The sequence below is a fragment of the Rutilus rutilus genome (genome assembly GCF_951802725.1).
Source record: "Rutilus rutilus genome assembly, chromosome: 20".
Lineage (NCBI taxonomy): Eukaryota > Metazoa > Chordata > Actinopteri > Cypriniformes > Leuciscidae > Rutilus > Rutilus rutilus.
In genome coordinates this window covers 4,183,449-4,200,948 of record NC_140225.1, presented here as the reverse complement: position 1 = coordinate 4,200,948, position 17,500 = coordinate 4,183,449, and the positions used below count along the sequence as shown (strand labels likewise).

The following is a 17,500-nucleotide window of genomic DNA, read 5'->3' as shown; positions in this document are numbered from 1 at the left end:
CAGGTGAAATTTCCCAATACCTCCTTTTCATGTTTCCTTCTCTGAGACTGGCAAGAGCAGCTTCCAAATCCCCAGTACTCATCTTGCTGGATCTCTTTGCAGCCTTTGCGAAGGGCATCTCAGATACCGCACTCCAATGGTTAAAGTCTTTGTGGTGTCGTGGAGGGATGAGGTGTCTACGTCGCAACATCTAGCTACTGGGGTGCCTCAGGGCTCAGTGCTTGGACCACTTCTCTTCTCCATCTACATGTCAATCCTCACTGTCATCTGTCATTCAGAAACATGTTTTTTCCCATCACAGCTATGCTGATGACACACATCTCTACCTCCTATTACAACCAGATGATCCAACAGTAGCTGCTCGCACCTCGGCCTGCCTGACAGACATTTCTTGCTGGATGAAGGACCACTACATTCAACTCAACCTTGCGAAAACAGAACTACTTGTGGTCTCGACCAACCCAACACTTCATCAACTTCTCCATTCTGCTAGGTTTGTCAACCATAACTCCTTCCAGAGGAAGGAGCGTGTCCTCAGATAGTGTCCTCCTAGCGTGTCCTCAGAGAGTGTTGCCCTGCTGCTCTTGATGGGTCAGGTTAGTTACTGCATTTTTATGGGTTTTTAATGTTTGAGTGGAATTATTGACCGTGTTTTACCCAAGTGAAGTTCATTCAAATATGCAAGAAAAAACAGCTAAACAGTCCGATTGTTACGAAGATATTTTTAATATCAAAAATGGCAAAAATGGAAATTATGTGACTTGAGAGCAACAATCTATATATTTCAACCATATAGTTACTGAGTTAAAGTAAAAATAAGGCTAAATTTCAACTTCCATCATCAAATGGTTGTAGAACTATGAGAACATTTCTGTTATAGCACCACCTAGTGCTGGAATTTGACAATATTTTTATGGCACCTCCAAACATAACAGGTTAATTAGTCAATGAGCCATTCCAAAAAATCCAATGTTTTGTTCATATGTTTTTCATAATTATCACACAGAAAGATTTACAGAGTAACTGAGCAATAGTTTTATAGCCATTTAAGTATTATGCTAATATAACAATACCCATTCAGTAAGCTAAGCTAAAATCAATCATGGACAATTCCTCACATCCAATCCATGCTCTTGGGGTCATCAACAAGAGCACTTTCAGTCATAGATTGATTGCACCGAAGTGCAAGTCTGAACGTACCAGGAACTCCTTTGTACCAGCGGCCATTAGAATGTTTAATGTGTTATGAATATTCACGTTACTGAATATTCTATATTAATTTCTGTTACTGAATATTCTGTGCTGAATATGCATCTGTTACTGAATATTCTATATAGGTATTATTATTAGTATTATTGTTATTATTATTTGTTGTTTAACTGTAGATTGGTTAGAAGTAATCTGTTCTGTTTAATGTGGTGTTGTTTTGTTTTGTTGTTTTTTTGTTTTGTTTGAGTGTTAAAGCTGCCGTGACAATATAATTTCCTGCAAAGGATCAATAAAGTATCAACAACAACAGTAACAAGGTCCTTTGGTAGATGCAGTCTATCATTCCCATTCCGATTCCGAATCCGATTCCGAATCCGATTCCGAATCCTCGTCACTGCAATCAAGGTCATATTCAAACAATCATATTTTTTAGAAATAAGTTTTTACATAGAAAAGATTAGTTGCTAAATCAACTACAGAAAATATGCACAGATGTATAACTGAAACATTAAAGCTGACAAACAGGCTGTAAAATGAAGTTTCACATTCAAGGGTTAATTAAACACAAAGACATAACCACATAACCACAAAACAATTTCATATTATAATGCACTAATTTCATTAATGGAAGAATTGATTATTGTTATTATTAAAATATTAAAGTCTTTTCTCGTAATGCTGTTTTATTAAAGCAATAAAACGATTAAGGCTGTGTGTTAGAGTGAACATGTCTTAGACGAGATCTAAGTGATAATGACAGGAAATATCTATGATTAATAAATACCTCAGCCACTGCTATCAGTTAAAAAAAAAAAAATAATAATAATAATATTGTATGAAAAGTGTGGTTTAAAATTCATAAATACACTTACGAATCCATCTCCTTCAGCAACAGATGGCAATCTTGATCTTAAAAAAAAAAAAAAAAAAACATGCATGTTTCAGTGAGTAAAGAACTAAAACATGACAGTTATTTGCTAAGTATAATGTGAACATCTTTGAACAACCTATGGCCTTTAGTATTGAATGATGTTATGTCAAAAAAAAAAAAAGTGTTTTTTTTTCTGATAGAAAAGTGTACTTACTGCTCTGGAACCTGTTTTTAAATATTTGGACATCAGAAACTATGAAGACAGATATACAATATTAACTTACATTATGTGGAAATTCACTGCATCAGTCAGATGACAATGTTATACAACATTTGAAGAACAGTTTTCAGTCAACATTCCCACAGCGATGTGTTTTCTCTCATTTATAACAGGACATTATACAGTCTCTGTCTCCAATGTTGTGGTGAATTTCGCAGCTAATAAGCACTCCATCTCAAACTGTTCCATTATATAGATTTATTTATAGATTAAGTTGAGACAACACACTGTACTTGTACTTTTTGGTTGCTTACTGTAGTACATTGTATCAGGCCACTCGGTAGATTTGATACAGATGAAAAGTTGGGTACAAATTTAGTACTTTTAAAAAGCAGGATATTTCCCTATCGTCCGGTCACTATGACGTACGTCGTGGTGACGACGAATAGGAATCTCGCTGGAGAGGCCAATCTACTTCGAGTGAAACTAAAACAAGCCAATACACATTGGCGTGCAATCATTTGCATCAGATGTGCAGCCTCGCAGCACGGGTATAATAAGCGGTCCCACTTTATATTAAGTGGCGTTAAGTACTATGTACTTACAGCAAAAAATAAGTACAATGTACTCATTGTGTTCATCTTGTATTGTAAAACACTTTTGCTGCTATTGAGGTGTGATACGGGTAAGGTTAGGGACAGGTGTGGTGGATTGGGTAGGTTTAAGGTGTAAGGGAAGGGTCAACTGTGTAATTACAAATGTAATTACATAAATTAATTACAGCTGTAATTACATGCAGGAATTTTTAAAATGTAAGTACAATGTAAAAACATGTAGTTACACAATAAGTACATTGTATCAAATTATTAATTTCAATGTAAGTACATAGTACTTAAAGCCACTTAATATAAAGTGGGACCCTTTTTTTTTTTTTGTCAATTGAGCTAAAAAAAAAAAAAAGCTGTTATCACAGCTGGTAAGGTGTGCCTGAGAGCGCTCAGCGGCCGTTTTCACGTCAGCGCACAGACAGGTGCACATTCCTGTCTGTGTTCGCGGTGACCGTTCCCCTGCGTGCTTCAGCACCAGTGAGAGCAGTCCCTAAAAGAGCTTACACAGATAGAATGCGTCTTTTTAAAGATGACATTCTATCTGTGTGTTTCTGGATGCGGTCATTTCCTGGGATCACGGGATGGTCACAATCGCTGCCTCGTGTGTCTGGGCATTGAACACGCCTCCCAGAAAGAGCCTCCCGACAATCTAGCTGGCTCATTCGGGCAGGCTATCAGGCTCGGCTATGCGATTCAGTTCGCCCGGCGTCCCCCCAAGTTTCGGGCCATTCACTCCACTACATTGAGAGCAGCCGATGCCCATGTCTTGCGAACGAAGATCGCAGTCCTACTGGCGAAGGACGCGATAGAGCCGGTCCCTCCATCCGATATGAGGTCAGGGCACTACAGTCCCTAATTCATGGGTTACGACCGATCTTGGACCTGCGAGTTTTGAATCAGAGCCTTCACAAGCTACCGTTCAAAATGCTCATGCAGAAACGCATTTTCAAATGCATCCGTCCCCAGGATTGGTTTGCAGTTATCTGAAGTCCGCGTACTTTCATGTCTCAATTCTTCCTTCTGCGCTTTGCGTTCGAGGGTCGAGCATATCAGTACAAGGTCCTGCCCTTCGGGCTGTCCCTGTCTCCCCGTGTCTTCACGAAAGTTACGGAGGGGGCCCTTGTTCCCATGAGAGAACAGGGCGTTCGCATTCTCAACTATCTCGACGACTGGTTCATACTAGCACACTCTCGAGATCAGTTATGCGAACACAGGGACCTCGTGCTCATGCACCTCAGCCAGCTGGGCCTTCAGGTCAACTGGGAAAAGAGCAAACTCGCCCCCGTGCAGAGGATCTCTTTTCTCGGTATGGAGTTGGATTCGGTCGCACAGACAGCGTGCCTCACAGAGCAACGCGCTCAGTCGGTGCTGAACTGCTTAAACACGTACAAAGGCAGGATGGCGGTCCCACTGAAGTTCTTTCCTGGAGAATATGGCGGTTGCAGCAGCGGTAACTCCGCTCAGGCTGCTCCATATGAGACCGCTTCAGCACTGGCTTCACGGCCGAGTCCCGAGATGGGTGTGGCATCACGGCACTCACCGGGTGACAATCACACCGGCGTGCCGCCAGACCTTCAGCCCGTGGTCAGACCCCTCGTTCCTTCGGGCAGGAGTCCCCTTAGAACAGGTGTCCAGGCATGCTGTGGTATTCACAGATGCCTCTGCCACCGGCTGGGGTGCCACGTACAGCAGGCATGCAGTGTCAGGGGTGTGGACGGGCCCCCAACTGTCTCGCTCTGAGCCGCTTAAAGAGGACGCTACAGGGCAGAGACGTACTGGTCCGTACGGACATCACTGCTACCGTTGCGTACATCAACCGTCAAGGTGGTCTACGCTCCAGTCACATGTCGCAACTCGCCCGCCATCTCCTCCTCTGGTGTCAGAAGCATCTGAGGTCGCTTCGAGCCATGTATGTCCCTGGTGTGCTCAACCTTGTGGCTGACGAGCTATCAAGAGCTGTGCTCCCAGGAGAATGGCGACTCCACCCCCAGGCGGTTCAGCTGATCTGGAGAGAGTTCAGGGAGGCTCAGGTAGACCTGTTTGCTTCCTCAGAGATCTCCCACTGCCAGTTGTTTTACTCCCTGACCGAGGGAACACTCGGCACGGACGCACTGGCACACAGCTGGCCCCGGGGCCTCTGCAAATATGCATTTCCCCCAGTGAGCCTACTTGCACAGACCCTGTGCAAAGTCAGGGAGGACGAGAAGCAGGTCCTTCTGGTGGCTCCCTATTGGCCCACCCGGACTTGGTTCCCAGAACTCATGCTCCTTGTGACAGTCCCTCCCTGGCCCATTCCTCTGAGGAAGGATCTTCTGACTCAGAGACGGGGGCACCCTATGGCACCCGCGTCCGGACCTCTGGAAACTCCATGTCTGGTCCCTGGACAGGACGTGGAGGTTCTAGGTGACTTACCCCCAGAGGTACTTAACACCATCACTTCTGTGCGAGCGCCCTCTACGAGACGTGCGTACGCCTTGAAGTGGAACCTGTTCGTCGAGTGGTGGTTCGATAGGGTCAGTGCTTTTCTTCTTGCAGCAAGGGTTGGAGCGAAGGCTGTCTCCCTCCACCCAAAGTACATGCTGCTTCTATTTCAACATATCATGACCACATAGATGGCAAAACAGTTGGAAAGCACGACCTGGTCGTCAGTTTCCCTAGGGGGGCGAGACGTTTAAATCCTCCTCGCCCCCCCCTCCATACCCTCTTGGGACCTTTCCCTGGTGCTTCAAGCACTTCAGGATGCTCTCTTTGAGCCTTTGCAGTCAGCAGACTTAAAGCTTCTCTCCTTGAAGAATTTGCTGCTGATTGCACTGGCCTCGAACAAGAGGGTAGGGGACCTGCAAGCATTTTCGGTCGACGAATCGTGCCTAGAGTTCGGGCCGGGTGACAACCATGTTGTACTGAGACCCCGGCCTGGCTATGTGCCCAAGGTTCCTACCACTCCCTTTAGAGATCAGGTAGTGAACCTGCGCTGGAGGAGGCAGACCCAGCTCTGGCTTTGCTCTGTCCCGTTTGCGCTCTGTACGTGGACAGAACTCAAAGCGTCAGGACCTCAGACCAGCTCTTTGTCTGTTACGGAGGCCAGCAGAAGGGAAAGGCTGTCTCCAAGCAGAGAATGGCCCACTGGATAGTGCCCTGCCCGCTCAGGTTGCATGCACACTCCACGAGAGGCGTTGCATCCTCCTGGGCGCTGGCACGTGGTTCCTCGCTAGCAGATCTCTGTAGAGCTGCGGGCTGTGCGACACCTAACACGTTCGCTAGATACTATAGCCTACGTGTAGAGCCCGTGTCCTCCCGTGTTCTCACCCTAAACGGGTAGAAGCACTGTGAGTACCGGCTCTGTTGGCTTGCTGCACCCTACTGTGCATCCTTATTGCTCCAGTGTCAAACCTGTTGAGTCCTCCAACACCCTCGGCCCGGACATGGCAGAGCGTCCGGTGCCAGGCCTTTATCCGCTGAATCCTTGAGAACCGGGTCTAGGCTGGGTCCCACATGGTTGACCCTACGGGGATCCCGTGTGTATATTCTCCACGGCTGCTCCTAACGGAAGCCTGTGTCTTTCCCTTGGGCTAAGTCACCCACTATTCATATGCAGTACAACCCTCGGGTTAGTCCATGTGTGTATTCCCACATAACTCTCTTTAAGAATGTGGCTCCCGCAGCGTTCCCCTCCCTCAGATCAGGCACGCTTTCCCAGTGTTATCCAATAATCTCACTGTATGGGTTATCACGGAACAACAGTGACAGATACTCTCTGTGTAAGCCCTCTCCTATCGTCCTTCCAGGCAAGAAGGTGTGGAGGCTTACACAGGGCGCTGGATGGGGTGCAGCAGCTGTGGTGCTTTGGTAGGGATTCCTATTATAGGGATAGGGAACGTCTCGGTTACATATGGTAACCCTCGTTCCCTGAGGGAGGTAACGGAGATGTACATCCCGTCGCCACATCTGCTGCTGCCCGCCAGGGCGACCAGTTTTTCAGGCTTGGCTCCTCAGCAAAAAGCTGAAGTGCAATCATCACCAGCTGCTTATTATACCCGCGCTGCGAGGCTGCACAGCTGATGCAAATGATTGCACGCCAATGTGTATTGGCTTGTTTTAGTTTCACTCGAAGTAGATTGGCCTCTCCAGCGAGATTCCTATTCGTCGGTCACCACGACGTACGTCTCCGTTCCCTCCCTCAGGGAACGAGGGTTACCAGATGTAACCGAGACATTCTTGACATTGTTATCTCACCTGTCTTTGATATTCTGCCCATGTGCTCTTCACAGAGTTTGTCCAGTTGTTTCTTCAGGTGAGATACAGATTTCTCTACATTCTCAAATGTCTGGATGTCATTAATCTTCCTGGGTGAGGCTTTGCGCTGAGTGAATGTTGAACAGGGAGCATAATTCTGCAATTGAATATAAAAACAATACCTTTAAAACAAGAATCAACACAGAATCTAAAATATTAAAAAAATAAATAATAATAATAATAATAATAAGTTTACCTGGAAGAAATAAACATGATCCTCAGTATGTAAAAGTGGCTTCAGTTTACACTTCTCCTTCTGTAGTTTAACAATCTCCTTCTCCAGTCTCTGTATGTGATTCTCTACATCTCGCACTTCCTTGTTCTTCTGAGCTCTGATCTTCTTTCTCACCTCAGCTTGTTTGTCCTGAATGGAGCGGATGATCTCGTTGAAGATTCGGTCACTGTTCTCCACTGCTGCCCGTGCAGAGCGCTGTCACAACACACACGACTTGGTCAAACTTCTGACACGACAGATCATATACAGTAGCTAAAATATACTATGTTAGTGGATTTTTTTTAATTTTTATGTTAAAATACTTTCTCCTATCCATAATCCTTTTCCTTATTATGCAGAGTAAACTATAAGTTAAGCAATTAATTAGTTGATGTCCTAAAAAGTGAAAAGACAGAAAACATTACTGCTTGTTTGTGTCACAAGGTCAAGGTTTTGATGGTTAGCTTCAGTCCCTGCTGGTATGACATCATCTGACTTCATCTTGATGGCCATTTAATAATATCCAGCCTGATCCCACGATACAAACATAACTGTGTCTGTGCAGTGTACATACATTCATGCAAATTTCTAAAATATTCCAGGTTTAATGAGCATACCTTATGAAAGTCCAAATTTTTCGTAGACTGCCGAATCTCCTTGTCTATGTCATTGGTTTTCCGAATGAAATCCCTCTTTTTTATTTTCAGTTTCTCCTGAGGATGAATTCACAATCAATAAGAACCCTGTTCTTTATGCAATCAGTTTATTTGTACATGAATCTGCTGTTCATTACCTTGTTTTTGCAATAAAAATTACTTAAATTAGAGACCACTGAAAAATTAGCAGTTTCTCTTTTTTTTTCTTTTTTTTTTGAGTAAAACAAACATTTTTAATTTATTCTACAAACTACTGACAACATTTCCTCCAAATTTCCTCCTGCATTTTTTTTTTTTTTTTTTTCATAAATGACAACTGGTCAAAATAACGAAAAAAGATGTAGTGTTTTCAGACCTCGAATATTGCAAAACAAGTTTATCTTCATTTTTAAACAACACAATACTAATGTTTTAACTTAGGAGGAGTTCAGAAATCAATATTTGGTGGAATAACCCTGATTTCCAATCACAGCTTTCATGCGTCTTGGCATGATCCCCATTGCTGTTGGGCGACTTTATGCCACTCCTGGAGAAAACATTTAAGCAGCTTGGCTTTATTTAATGGCTGGAGACTCTCTTGCTTACATTCCAGAGGCTTTCAGTGGGGTTCAGGTCTGGACATTGTGAAGTAAGAGGGTCACCAGCCATGTGACAAATGCTGAAGCAAGCAAAAGTGCCAAACACTGAACGGAACAGGAAGCTTGTGTAACGTGGTAAAGTTGCTGCTATAGACTGCTAAAGGGGCCGTCGGGAAATTCCACTCACAGTCCAAAAATATAAACGTCCAATCACAAATGAACGATATTTACAAGCTTATAGTAAATGCCTACTGTACCTGTTTTTTTGCCATTTCAGCTGCAGCTGAGACTGTTTTATGTCCACTGTGCTGATTCCCCATACAAACTACACAAATACACTTCTGGTCATTGTAGCAGTAAATCTCCAGTGCTTTATGATGTTGAGGGCAGATCTGATGCTGTAGATTTGGTGAAGCTTTGACCAGCTTGTGCTTTTTAAAAGCTTTAGACTCATAATGAGGACGAACATGAGTTTGGCAGTAAGAAGCCATACAAACCAAACAAGAATGGATGGCTTTTACTTTTCTTCCTTTGCAAACATCACACGTCACGTCTCCAGGTCCAGCTGGATCTTCCAGCTTCATTCCCTCTAAAATATCAGCAAGCACAATGCTTCTGCTGAGAGCTGGTCTTTGGTTGAATGTTGTCCTGCATGTAGGGCAGCTGTAAACACCTCTATTCACATCCCAGCATCTCTTAATACAGTCCATGCAGAAACTGTGCCCACAAGATGTAGTCACTGGGTTCTTTAGCAGATTCAGACAGATCGGGCAGTTTAAATTATTTTCAGGATCAAAGAGAGATTCAGCCATTTGGGTGCTTTCAAACCCAGTGGACGATTCACTGTAGAATAACAGGAGTTTGGAATCTTTTTTAATCAGAATGGGTGGGGCTCCTGTGCAAACACGACCAAATGAAAATTATAATATGATTATAATGGTAAAAAATAATTTCCTGCACCAACGTAACATTTGATATATATCTGCACCATCCTGAAAAACACTTTCTATAGGCTACAAATACATTTAAAAATCAGAAGTGCATCGTATTCTAAAACATTCACAAAAGGGCTTGCTAAACAAGTTCAGAACGGTATACACTGTCAGCAAGTTTTTATAAAGTTTCTCATCATTTCTTTTTTTTTTAATCTTTTATGTCTCAATCTAAATCTAATCTCTCTATGCTGATTTTATAACTCGCACTTGTGAGTTTAGCCTCACAAATCGGAGGGAAAAAGTCAAATTTCCGGGGGGTTTTTCCCTCAGAATTGAAATATAAAGTAACAGCAGATAGGAAAAAAGTCAGAACTGTGTGATAACACGTCGCAATCACATTCTTCCTCTTTTATTTTGTGGCGGAAACAAGCTTCCTTTGCCTACTACACAAACAACATCTGCACAAAACAATGCTGCCATATAACTTAACTTGCGTCTGCTGAGGTAGAGTATGGGAAAATACACTTTATTTGATTTTTCACTTATGCACACAAACACACACTTTTATTACCTCTGGGCACATTACCCCATAATGCGTTTTTAAATTTTAATTTAGTTAATTAAAGTAGAGACTGACTTACAACACGGCTGGAATTTCACAGGTGGTGGTGAGAGTGACAGTGCGTGCCTAACGATGCTTTGAACGGAACAGGAAGCTTGTGTAGCGTGGTAAAGTTAGTTGGCTGCATATTCGCCTACAGACTGCTAAAGGGACCATCAGCAAATTTCACTCACAGTCCAAAAATATAAACGTCCAATCATTCATTAAAATGAACGATATTTACAAGCTTATAGTAAATGCCTAGTGGGCAGATTGACTTTCTGTAGGCTATATGAGCTTCTGCCAATATCTTGCTTGTACAGTACAAAAATTTTTTTTTAAAGGTGACCAAGTCACCAAAAGTGTTATTTTTGTCATGTTCCAAAGGTTGTAGTTCGTTCCTAGTGACCATACTGACTTACTACAGATGAAATTGTGCCAACAGCCTACCTGCCTTAATGTATGTATGTAAACAGTTTTAGAAATAACTATAATTCACAACAACAACAAAAAATTCCATGTTCCAAAGGTTGTAGTACGTTCCTAGTGACCATACTGACTTACATTAATGGAGGTATTGGCACAATTTCACCTGTAGTACCAGTGGCGTGAACAGACCTCCGCAGGGGCAGGGGCAGAAGGACCTAAAAGGGCAAAAAAAAAAAAAAAAAAAGAATTCCTTGTTTTGTTTTTTATCCTTTCTTTCCTTGGCATTCTATGAAAAGACATTAATACAATTAGAATGCATAACGAAAATAGGGAAATTATGATAATATTACTAAATATTATTTACTTTACCAAACAAAACAGTGAGAATCAAGAAGGTAATTATTATGATGAATTCATGTTTAGTTTTGTTGATGTTGTAAATTTTATGTAGTAGGCCTATGTATTATATGCATGAAAGTGTTAGCTATCATGAAATCAGTAACACTTTACAATAAGGTTTCATTAGTTAAATTTGTTAACATGAACTAATAATGAACTGCACTTCTACAGCATTTATTAATCTGAGATAATATTAATTTCAGCATTTACTAAAACATTATTAAAATCAAAAGTTGTATTTGTTAACATTAGTTAATGCACCGACTGTGACAGCTGTATTAACAGTTGTATTATTAACTAAGATTAACAAATCCAGTAACAAATGTGTTTGCTCATGGTTAGTTCATGTTATTAATACATGAATAATAAACAAATGAACCTTATTGTAAAGTGTTACTATGAAATCAAAGATATAAATTCCTTACAATTTTGAGTTGGACATGGACTTAAGATAAGATTTCATTTCACTAGATGTATTTCCCCAAGCTAGTAACACTTGCTATGGCCTTGGGTAAAAACGAATTACATTGTCAGACTCAGAATACGGCTGAAATCGAGTTATACTTTTTATTGTAGGTAAGCATAACTCGCATGCTGTCGCAACTTTTACAGTAGCATGGAAGGATAAATGTAACTTTTCCGTATTAGCTTACCGTTACCTGCTACTCTTTGAAGATTCGCGGCGAACTGCTGTAGCGCTGTAAAGGAAACTCCGCCCACTTCATTTTTTTTTTGCTTCCGCCAAAAAATAAATAAATATTACTGCATTTTTATGAGTTTTCAACGTTTCAGTGGAATTATTGAATGATTTACCCAAGTAAAGTTCATTCAAATATGTAAAAAAAACAGCTAAACAGTCTGTTTGTTACGGAGATATTTTTAATTTTCCAAAGGCAAAAATGGAAATTATGTGACTTGAGAACAACAATCTATATTTCAACCATATAGTTCCTGAGTTAAAGTAAAAAAAAAAAAAAAAAAATCTATACATTCGTTTATATTAGCACCACATTATGGCTGACTTTTACAAAATTAAAGACACAAAAACAAACATTATATATTTATATTATCGTATAATTATATTTGTGTTATACTCAACTTAAATATAATTATGACACATGACAGTTATAATAATTATAATATCATTATTATCTTACTATTGAAATAGCCTAACAGTTGAAATTTGAAGATGATCTCTGGACAAATAAGTTTGTGTTGACACATGTATAACAAAGAAATAGCAGGGCGAATTTCAACTTCCAATATCAAATGGTTGTAGAACTATGAGAACATTTCTGTTATAGCACCACCTAGTGCTGGAATTTGACAATATTTTGTATGGCACCTCCAAACATAACAGGTTAATAAGTCAATGAGCCATTCCAAAAAATCCATTGTTCTGTTCAAATGTTTTTCATAATTAAATCACACAGAAAGATTTGCTGAGTAACTGAGCAATAGTTTTATAGCCATTTAAGTATTATGCTAATATAACAATACCCATTCACTAACAAGGTCCTTTGGTAGATCCAGTCTATCATTCCATTTCCGATTCCGATTCCGATTTCAATTCCGGTTCCAATTCCAGTTCCGTATCCTCGACACTGCAATCAAGTTCATATTAATACAAGGTCATATTTTTTTTAGAAATCAGTTTTTACATAGAAAAGAGTAGTTTCTAAATCAACTACAGAAAATATGCACAGATGTGATAACTGATTAAAAAACATTAAAGCTGACAAACAGGCTGTTCAAGGGTTAACATTTCATTCAAGGGTCATGTTCAAGGGTTAACAATTTAATATTATATGAAAGCACTAATTTCCAGCATCCAATTATGCCAATGAAATAAATTACTTGGTGGAAGAATTGATTACTGTAATTATTAAAATATTATTATTTATTTAACATTTGTGTATTTTCTCATATTGCTGCTTTATTAAAGCAATAAAACGATTAAGGCTGTGTGTTAGAGTGAACATGTCTTAGATGAGATCTAAGTGATAATACATGATGACAGGAAATATCTATGATTAATAAATACCTCAGCCACTGCTATCAGTTTTTTAAAGAAAAAAAAAAAAGATTAGCAAGAATGATAAGAGTGGTTTAAAACTTATGACACTTACGACTCAAAATCCGTCAGCAACAGAGAGCAATCTTGATAAAAAAAATAAAATAAAAAAAAACATGCATGTTTCAGTGAGTAAAGAACTCAAACATGACAGTTATTTGCTAAGTATAATGTGAACATCTTTGAACTCCTTGATATGTATTGGTTGTTCAAACAAGAACAACCTATGGCCTTTAGTATTGAATGATGTTATGTCAAAAAAAATGGTGTTTCTTTTTCTGATAGAAAAGTGTACTTACTGCTCTGGAACCTGTTTTTAAATATTTGGACATCAGCAACTATGAAGACAGATATACAATATTAACTTACATTATGTGGAAATTCACTGCATCAGTCAGATGACAATGAACAGTTTTCAGTCAACATTCCCACAGCGATGTGTTTTCTCTCATTTATAACAGGACATTATACAGTCTCTGTCTCCAATGTTGTGGTGAATTTCACAGCTAATAAGCACTCCATCTCAAACTGTTCCATTATATAGATTTATTTATAGATTAAGTTGAGACAACACACTGTATTTGTACTTTTTGGTTGCATACTGAAGTACATTGTATCAGGCCACTCGGTAGATTTGATACAGATAAAGTTGGCTACAATTTTTGTACTTTTAAAAAGCAGAATAGTTCTTGACATTGTTATCTCACCTGTCTTTGATATTCTGCCCATGTGCTCTTCACAGAGTTTGTCCAGTTGTATCTTCAGGTGAGATACAGATTTCTCTACATTCTCAAATGTCTGGATGTCATTCATCTTCCTGGGTGAGGCTGTGTGCTGAGTGAATGTAGAACAGGAAGCATAATTCTGCAATTGGACGAAAAAACATAACTTTAAACCAAGAATCAACACTGAATCAAAAACACTGTCAAGATTTCATTCAAAATATTTTTCTTTACCTGGAAGAAATAAATGTGATCCTCAGTGCGTAAAAGTGCCTCCAGTTTACAAGTCTCCTTCTGTAGTTTAACAATCTCCTGCCGCAGCATCTGTATGTGACTCTCTGCATCTCGTAATTCCTTGTTCTCCTGAGCTCTGGTCTTCTTTCTCACCTCGGCTCGTATGTTCTGAAAGGAGCGGATGATCTCAGTGAAGATTCGGTCACTGTTCTCCACTGCTGCCTGTGCAGAGCGCTGTCACAACACACACAACTTGGTCAAACTCCTGACACATTGACATGACAGATCATATACAGTATGCAGAGTAAACTGTAAGGTAAGCCATTTGGTTGTCCTAAAAAGTGTAAAGACAGAAAACATTGCTGCTTGATTGTGTCACAAAGTCAAGGTTTTGGTTAGCTTCAGTCCCTGCTGGTAATAATATCCAGCCTGATCCCACGATACAAACATAACTATGCAGTGTACATACATTTATGCAAATTTCTAAAATATTCCAGGTTTAATGAGCATTACCTTATGCAAGTCCACATTTTTCATAGACTGTCGAATCTCCTTGACCATGTCATTTGCTTGCTGACTGAAATCCCTCTTTTTTATTTTCAGTTCCTCCTGAGGATGAATTCACAATCAATAAGAATCCCGTTCTTTATAGAATCATTTTATTTGTCTATAAATCTGCAGGTCATTATTTTGTTTTTGCACATTGTATACACACAGAAAGAGAGAGAGAGAGAGAGAGAGAAGGAGAGAGAGAGAGAGAGAGAGAGACATCTTACTGTACCTGTTTTTTTGGCATTTCAGCTGCAGCGGAGACTGTTTTATGTCCACTGTGCTGATTCCCCATACAAACTACACAAATACACTTCTGGTCACTGTAGCAGTAAATCTCCAGTGCTTTATGATGGAGAGGGCAGATCTGATGCTGTAGATTTGGTGAAGCTTTGACCAGCTTGTGTATTTTAAAAGCTTTAGACTCATAATGAGGACGAACATGATTTTGGCAGTAAGAAGCCATACAAACCAAACAAGAATGGATGGCTTTTACTTTTCTTCCTTTGCAAACATCACACGTCACGTCTCCAGGTCCAGCTGGATCTTCCCTCTTCAATCCCTCTAAAATACCAGCAAGCACAGTGCTTCTGCTGAGAGCTGGTCTTTGGTTGAATTTTGTCCTGCATTTAGGGCAGCTGTAAACACCTCTATGAACCTCCTGGTCCCAGCAGCTCTTAATACAGTCCATGCAGAAACTGTGCCCACAAGATGTAGTCACTGGATCCTTAAGCAGATTCAGACAGATCGGGCAGTTTAAAGGATTTTCAGTATCAAAGAGAGATTCTGCCATTTTTTGGTGCTTTCAAACCCAGTGGAAAATTCACTGTAGAATAACAGGAGATAGGATTTTTTTTTTAAATCAGAATAATAAAAATAATGAATCGCTATTTCCTGTTCCTGGACTTTTCTTAAGTTTCAGAAATGTCACTATCTGCACCATACCATCCCAACAAGCACTATACATATACATATACATTTCAAATTCAAAAAACACATTTGCCCTACTGTAAACCTGCTGCTCAATTCTCAAAATACTAACACAAGAGCTTGACAAACAAGCTGAGATCCCACGTGGTATGCACAGTGTAGTCTGTTGTGTTTGTTCTCCCAGTAGTGGTAAAAGGTATTTTGTGTAGACCTACAACACAGCAATTAAAACAATACAGCTATAACAAAATGCTAAGGTAGAGTGTGGAAAAAACACCTTTAATTTTTTAACCTATACACACAAAATACATTTTTATTATTAGGCCTAACGTTACCTCTTTCTTGGCCCAGTTAGTATCAGTCACTTCACTGTCAACGTGTTACTGGAGATAATAAAATAACGCAAATGAGCAACAGAAATGGAACAGATGTGTGCGAGATTCGGAGGAAGTGCTCAAACTGAACAGAAAAAAGTGCGCCGCTCTTAAAGCGACAGTGCCCAATTCTGCCTGCAACAACCAAGTACACCTGGCTGCAGCCTGCAGATCGGGGCGGGGCTGCACCTGGGGCGGGGCTGCACGTGCAGCCCCGCCCATAACGCTTCTCATTGGTTAGGGGCAAAGTGATGACGTCGATCGAGGCGGGGCCGCACCTGGTTCTCATTGGTTAGTGGCACAGTAATGACGTCGACGCCACGGTAAACAGGAAATGCGGTTGAAAACTCATGCCATGTCGCGCTGACAGCGCAGGCGTTGTATTTGCGTTAAGTGGTGACATCACGCGTCTTAAAAACGCTTGCGCAAATTTGACATAATACTTTAATAAAATGATAAAGTATTAAAACAATTCTAAAGTAATAATGAAAGCAGCAAAAAGTAGTTGAGCATATAGAGCTGGTAAGTCCCGCCCCTTCCGCTAATCCCCCTGGACCTCAAAGTTGAAAAACCGTCAATGCAAGTGAATGGGAGAAAATAATTATTTTCTGGTCCCGTTTGAATTTTGCCATGAATGTGAACATATGTTGTCTGTGAATTTTTTATAGAACTTTTCGTGTGAAGAATGCTACAATTTAGCGGGTAGAAGTTTGATACGGTTAGACTTTGTGTGAAAGCACTTTGTGGACTACAACTCTTCGCTGCTTTCGACGCGTTTGAAACGTCACCACCACTAGCACACGGACACTAGCTCACGGATCCCGCTAAACATGACTGTGTCTTTGGTGCACTTCACCGCCTTCTTTCAGGGAGAGGACAAAATCGTTGAGGTTGGTGAAAACCACGGGTAAGTCAACTTTATGGGGTGACGTCACATAGGCGACATGTAGTCTTTCTCGTTATGTCTTTTCCACAACTGCTAGCCGACGAATCATACCATATACTGTCAAACTTGTAACATGAAAGATTATATAAAAAATTCACAGACAACATATGTTCACATTCATGGCACAATTCAAACGGGACCAGAAAATAATTATTTTCTCCCATTCACTTGCATTGACGGTTTTTCAACTTTGAGGTCCAGCGGGGTTTTACGGAAGGGGCGGGACTTACCAGCTCTATATCCATAGTTTTAACTATGTCTGATCTAAGGTAAACATAAGGAATTACAGAGTTTTTTTTTTACACTCTGTTACACTTCACTGTGTAAATTACAAAATTACTGTAAACATTAATGGCACCTTATATATTTTTTTATTTTAATCATTCCTCTGTAATAGTTCTTGTTTATTTTTGTGCATTAGGTTATTATAAAACATTTATGCCAATAAAGTAGTTTTAAGTTAAACTAACTAAATATAGTACATTGTCAATCTCTGTCTGTATCCCATATTATGCATGCCAACTCAAAAAAAAAACAACTCAAACCAGTGATAACTTTTATTTCAAAACAAAAATAATTGTGTAAAAGAGATATGCACACATACAGATAATCACATACATCAACCGTACACACACACGCGTACGTACACACACACACA

At 40.3% G+C, this 17,500-nt stretch overlaps 2 protein-coding genes across 4 annotated transcripts; both read right to left on the bottom strand.

Annotated features, from left to right (window-relative positions):
• Positions 1-707: 707 nt before the first annotated feature.
• On the bottom strand, positions 708-10,340 carry LOC311279454 (tripartite motif-containing protein 29-like). Of its 2 annotated transcripts, none has more exons than XM_084390973.1 (9): positions 10,226-10,340; positions 8,907-9,544; positions 8,033-8,128; positions 7,398-7,631; positions 7,142-7,298; positions 2,295-2,333; positions 2,082-2,118; positions 1,543-1,603; positions 708-1,058 (listed from the first exon to the last, which is right to left on the bottom strand). In XM_084390973.1, exons 2-8 carry the CDS (start codon positions 9,459-9,461, stop codon positions 1,549-1,551), a joined length of 1,173 nt encoding a protein of 390 aa, XP_084247099.1. In that variant the 5' UTR covers positions 9,462-9,544; positions 10,226-10,340; the 3' UTR covers positions 708-1,058; positions 1,543-1,548. The 2 variants fall into 2 exon arrangements, with proteins under 2 accessions (XP_084247099.1, XP_084247098.1); XM_084390972.1 differs by having other exon boundaries at positions 942-1,085; positions 1,524-1,603.
• A 1,535-nt stretch (positions 10,341-11,875) lies between these two features.
• Positions 11,876-16,016, bottom strand: LOC311279452 (E3 ubiquitin-protein ligase TRIM47-like). Of its 2 annotated transcripts, none has more exons than XM_084390968.1 (9): positions 15,858-16,016; positions 15,635-15,733; positions 14,825-15,418; positions 14,557-14,652; positions 14,044-14,277; positions 13,795-13,951; positions 13,387-13,425; positions 13,143-13,173; positions 11,876-12,617 (listed from the first exon to the last, which is right to left on the bottom strand). In XM_084390968.1, the coding sequence occupies exons 3-9, from the start codon at positions 15,383-15,385 to the stop codon at positions 12,551-12,553; spliced, it is 1,185 nt and encodes a 394-aa protein (XP_084247094.1). In that variant the 5' UTR covers positions 15,386-15,418; positions 15,635-15,733; positions 15,858-16,016; the 3' UTR covers positions 11,876-12,550. The 2 variants fall into 2 exon arrangements, with proteins under 2 accessions (XP_084247094.1, XP_084247095.1); XM_084390969.1 differs by having other exon boundaries at positions 14,825-15,319; positions 15,858-15,976.
• Between the last annotated feature and the right edge of the window lie 1,484 nt (positions 16,017-17,500).

Excerpts from the sequence above, each read along its gene's own strand:
- LOC311279454 (XM_084390973.1), bottom strand. The coding sequence starts at position 9,461 with ATGGCTGAATCTCTCTTTGATCCTGAAAATAATTTAAACTGCCCGATC. Across the intron at positions 8,129-8,906 it reads CTGAAATGGCAAAAAAACAG|GAGAAACTGAAAATAAAAAA; the intron begins GTACAGTAGGCA and ends ATTCATCCTCAG. Across the intron at positions 2,119-2,294 it reads TAAAAACAGGTTCCAGAGCA|ATCAAGATTGCCATCTGTTG; the intron begins GTAAGTACACTT and ends TTTTTTTTTAAG.
- LOC311279452 (XM_084390968.1), bottom strand. The coding sequence starts at position 15,385 with ATGGCAGAATCTCTCTTTGATACTGAAAATCCTTTAAACTGCCCGATC. Across the intron at positions 14,278-14,556 it reads AAAATGTGGACTTGCATAAG|CGCTCTGCACAGGCAGCAGT; the intron begins GTAATGCTCATT and ends GTGTTGTGACAG. Across the intron at positions 13,952-14,043 it reads ATCACATTTATTTCTTCCAG|AATTATGCTTCCTGTTCTAC; the intron begins GTAAAGAAAAAT and ends GTCCAATTGCAG.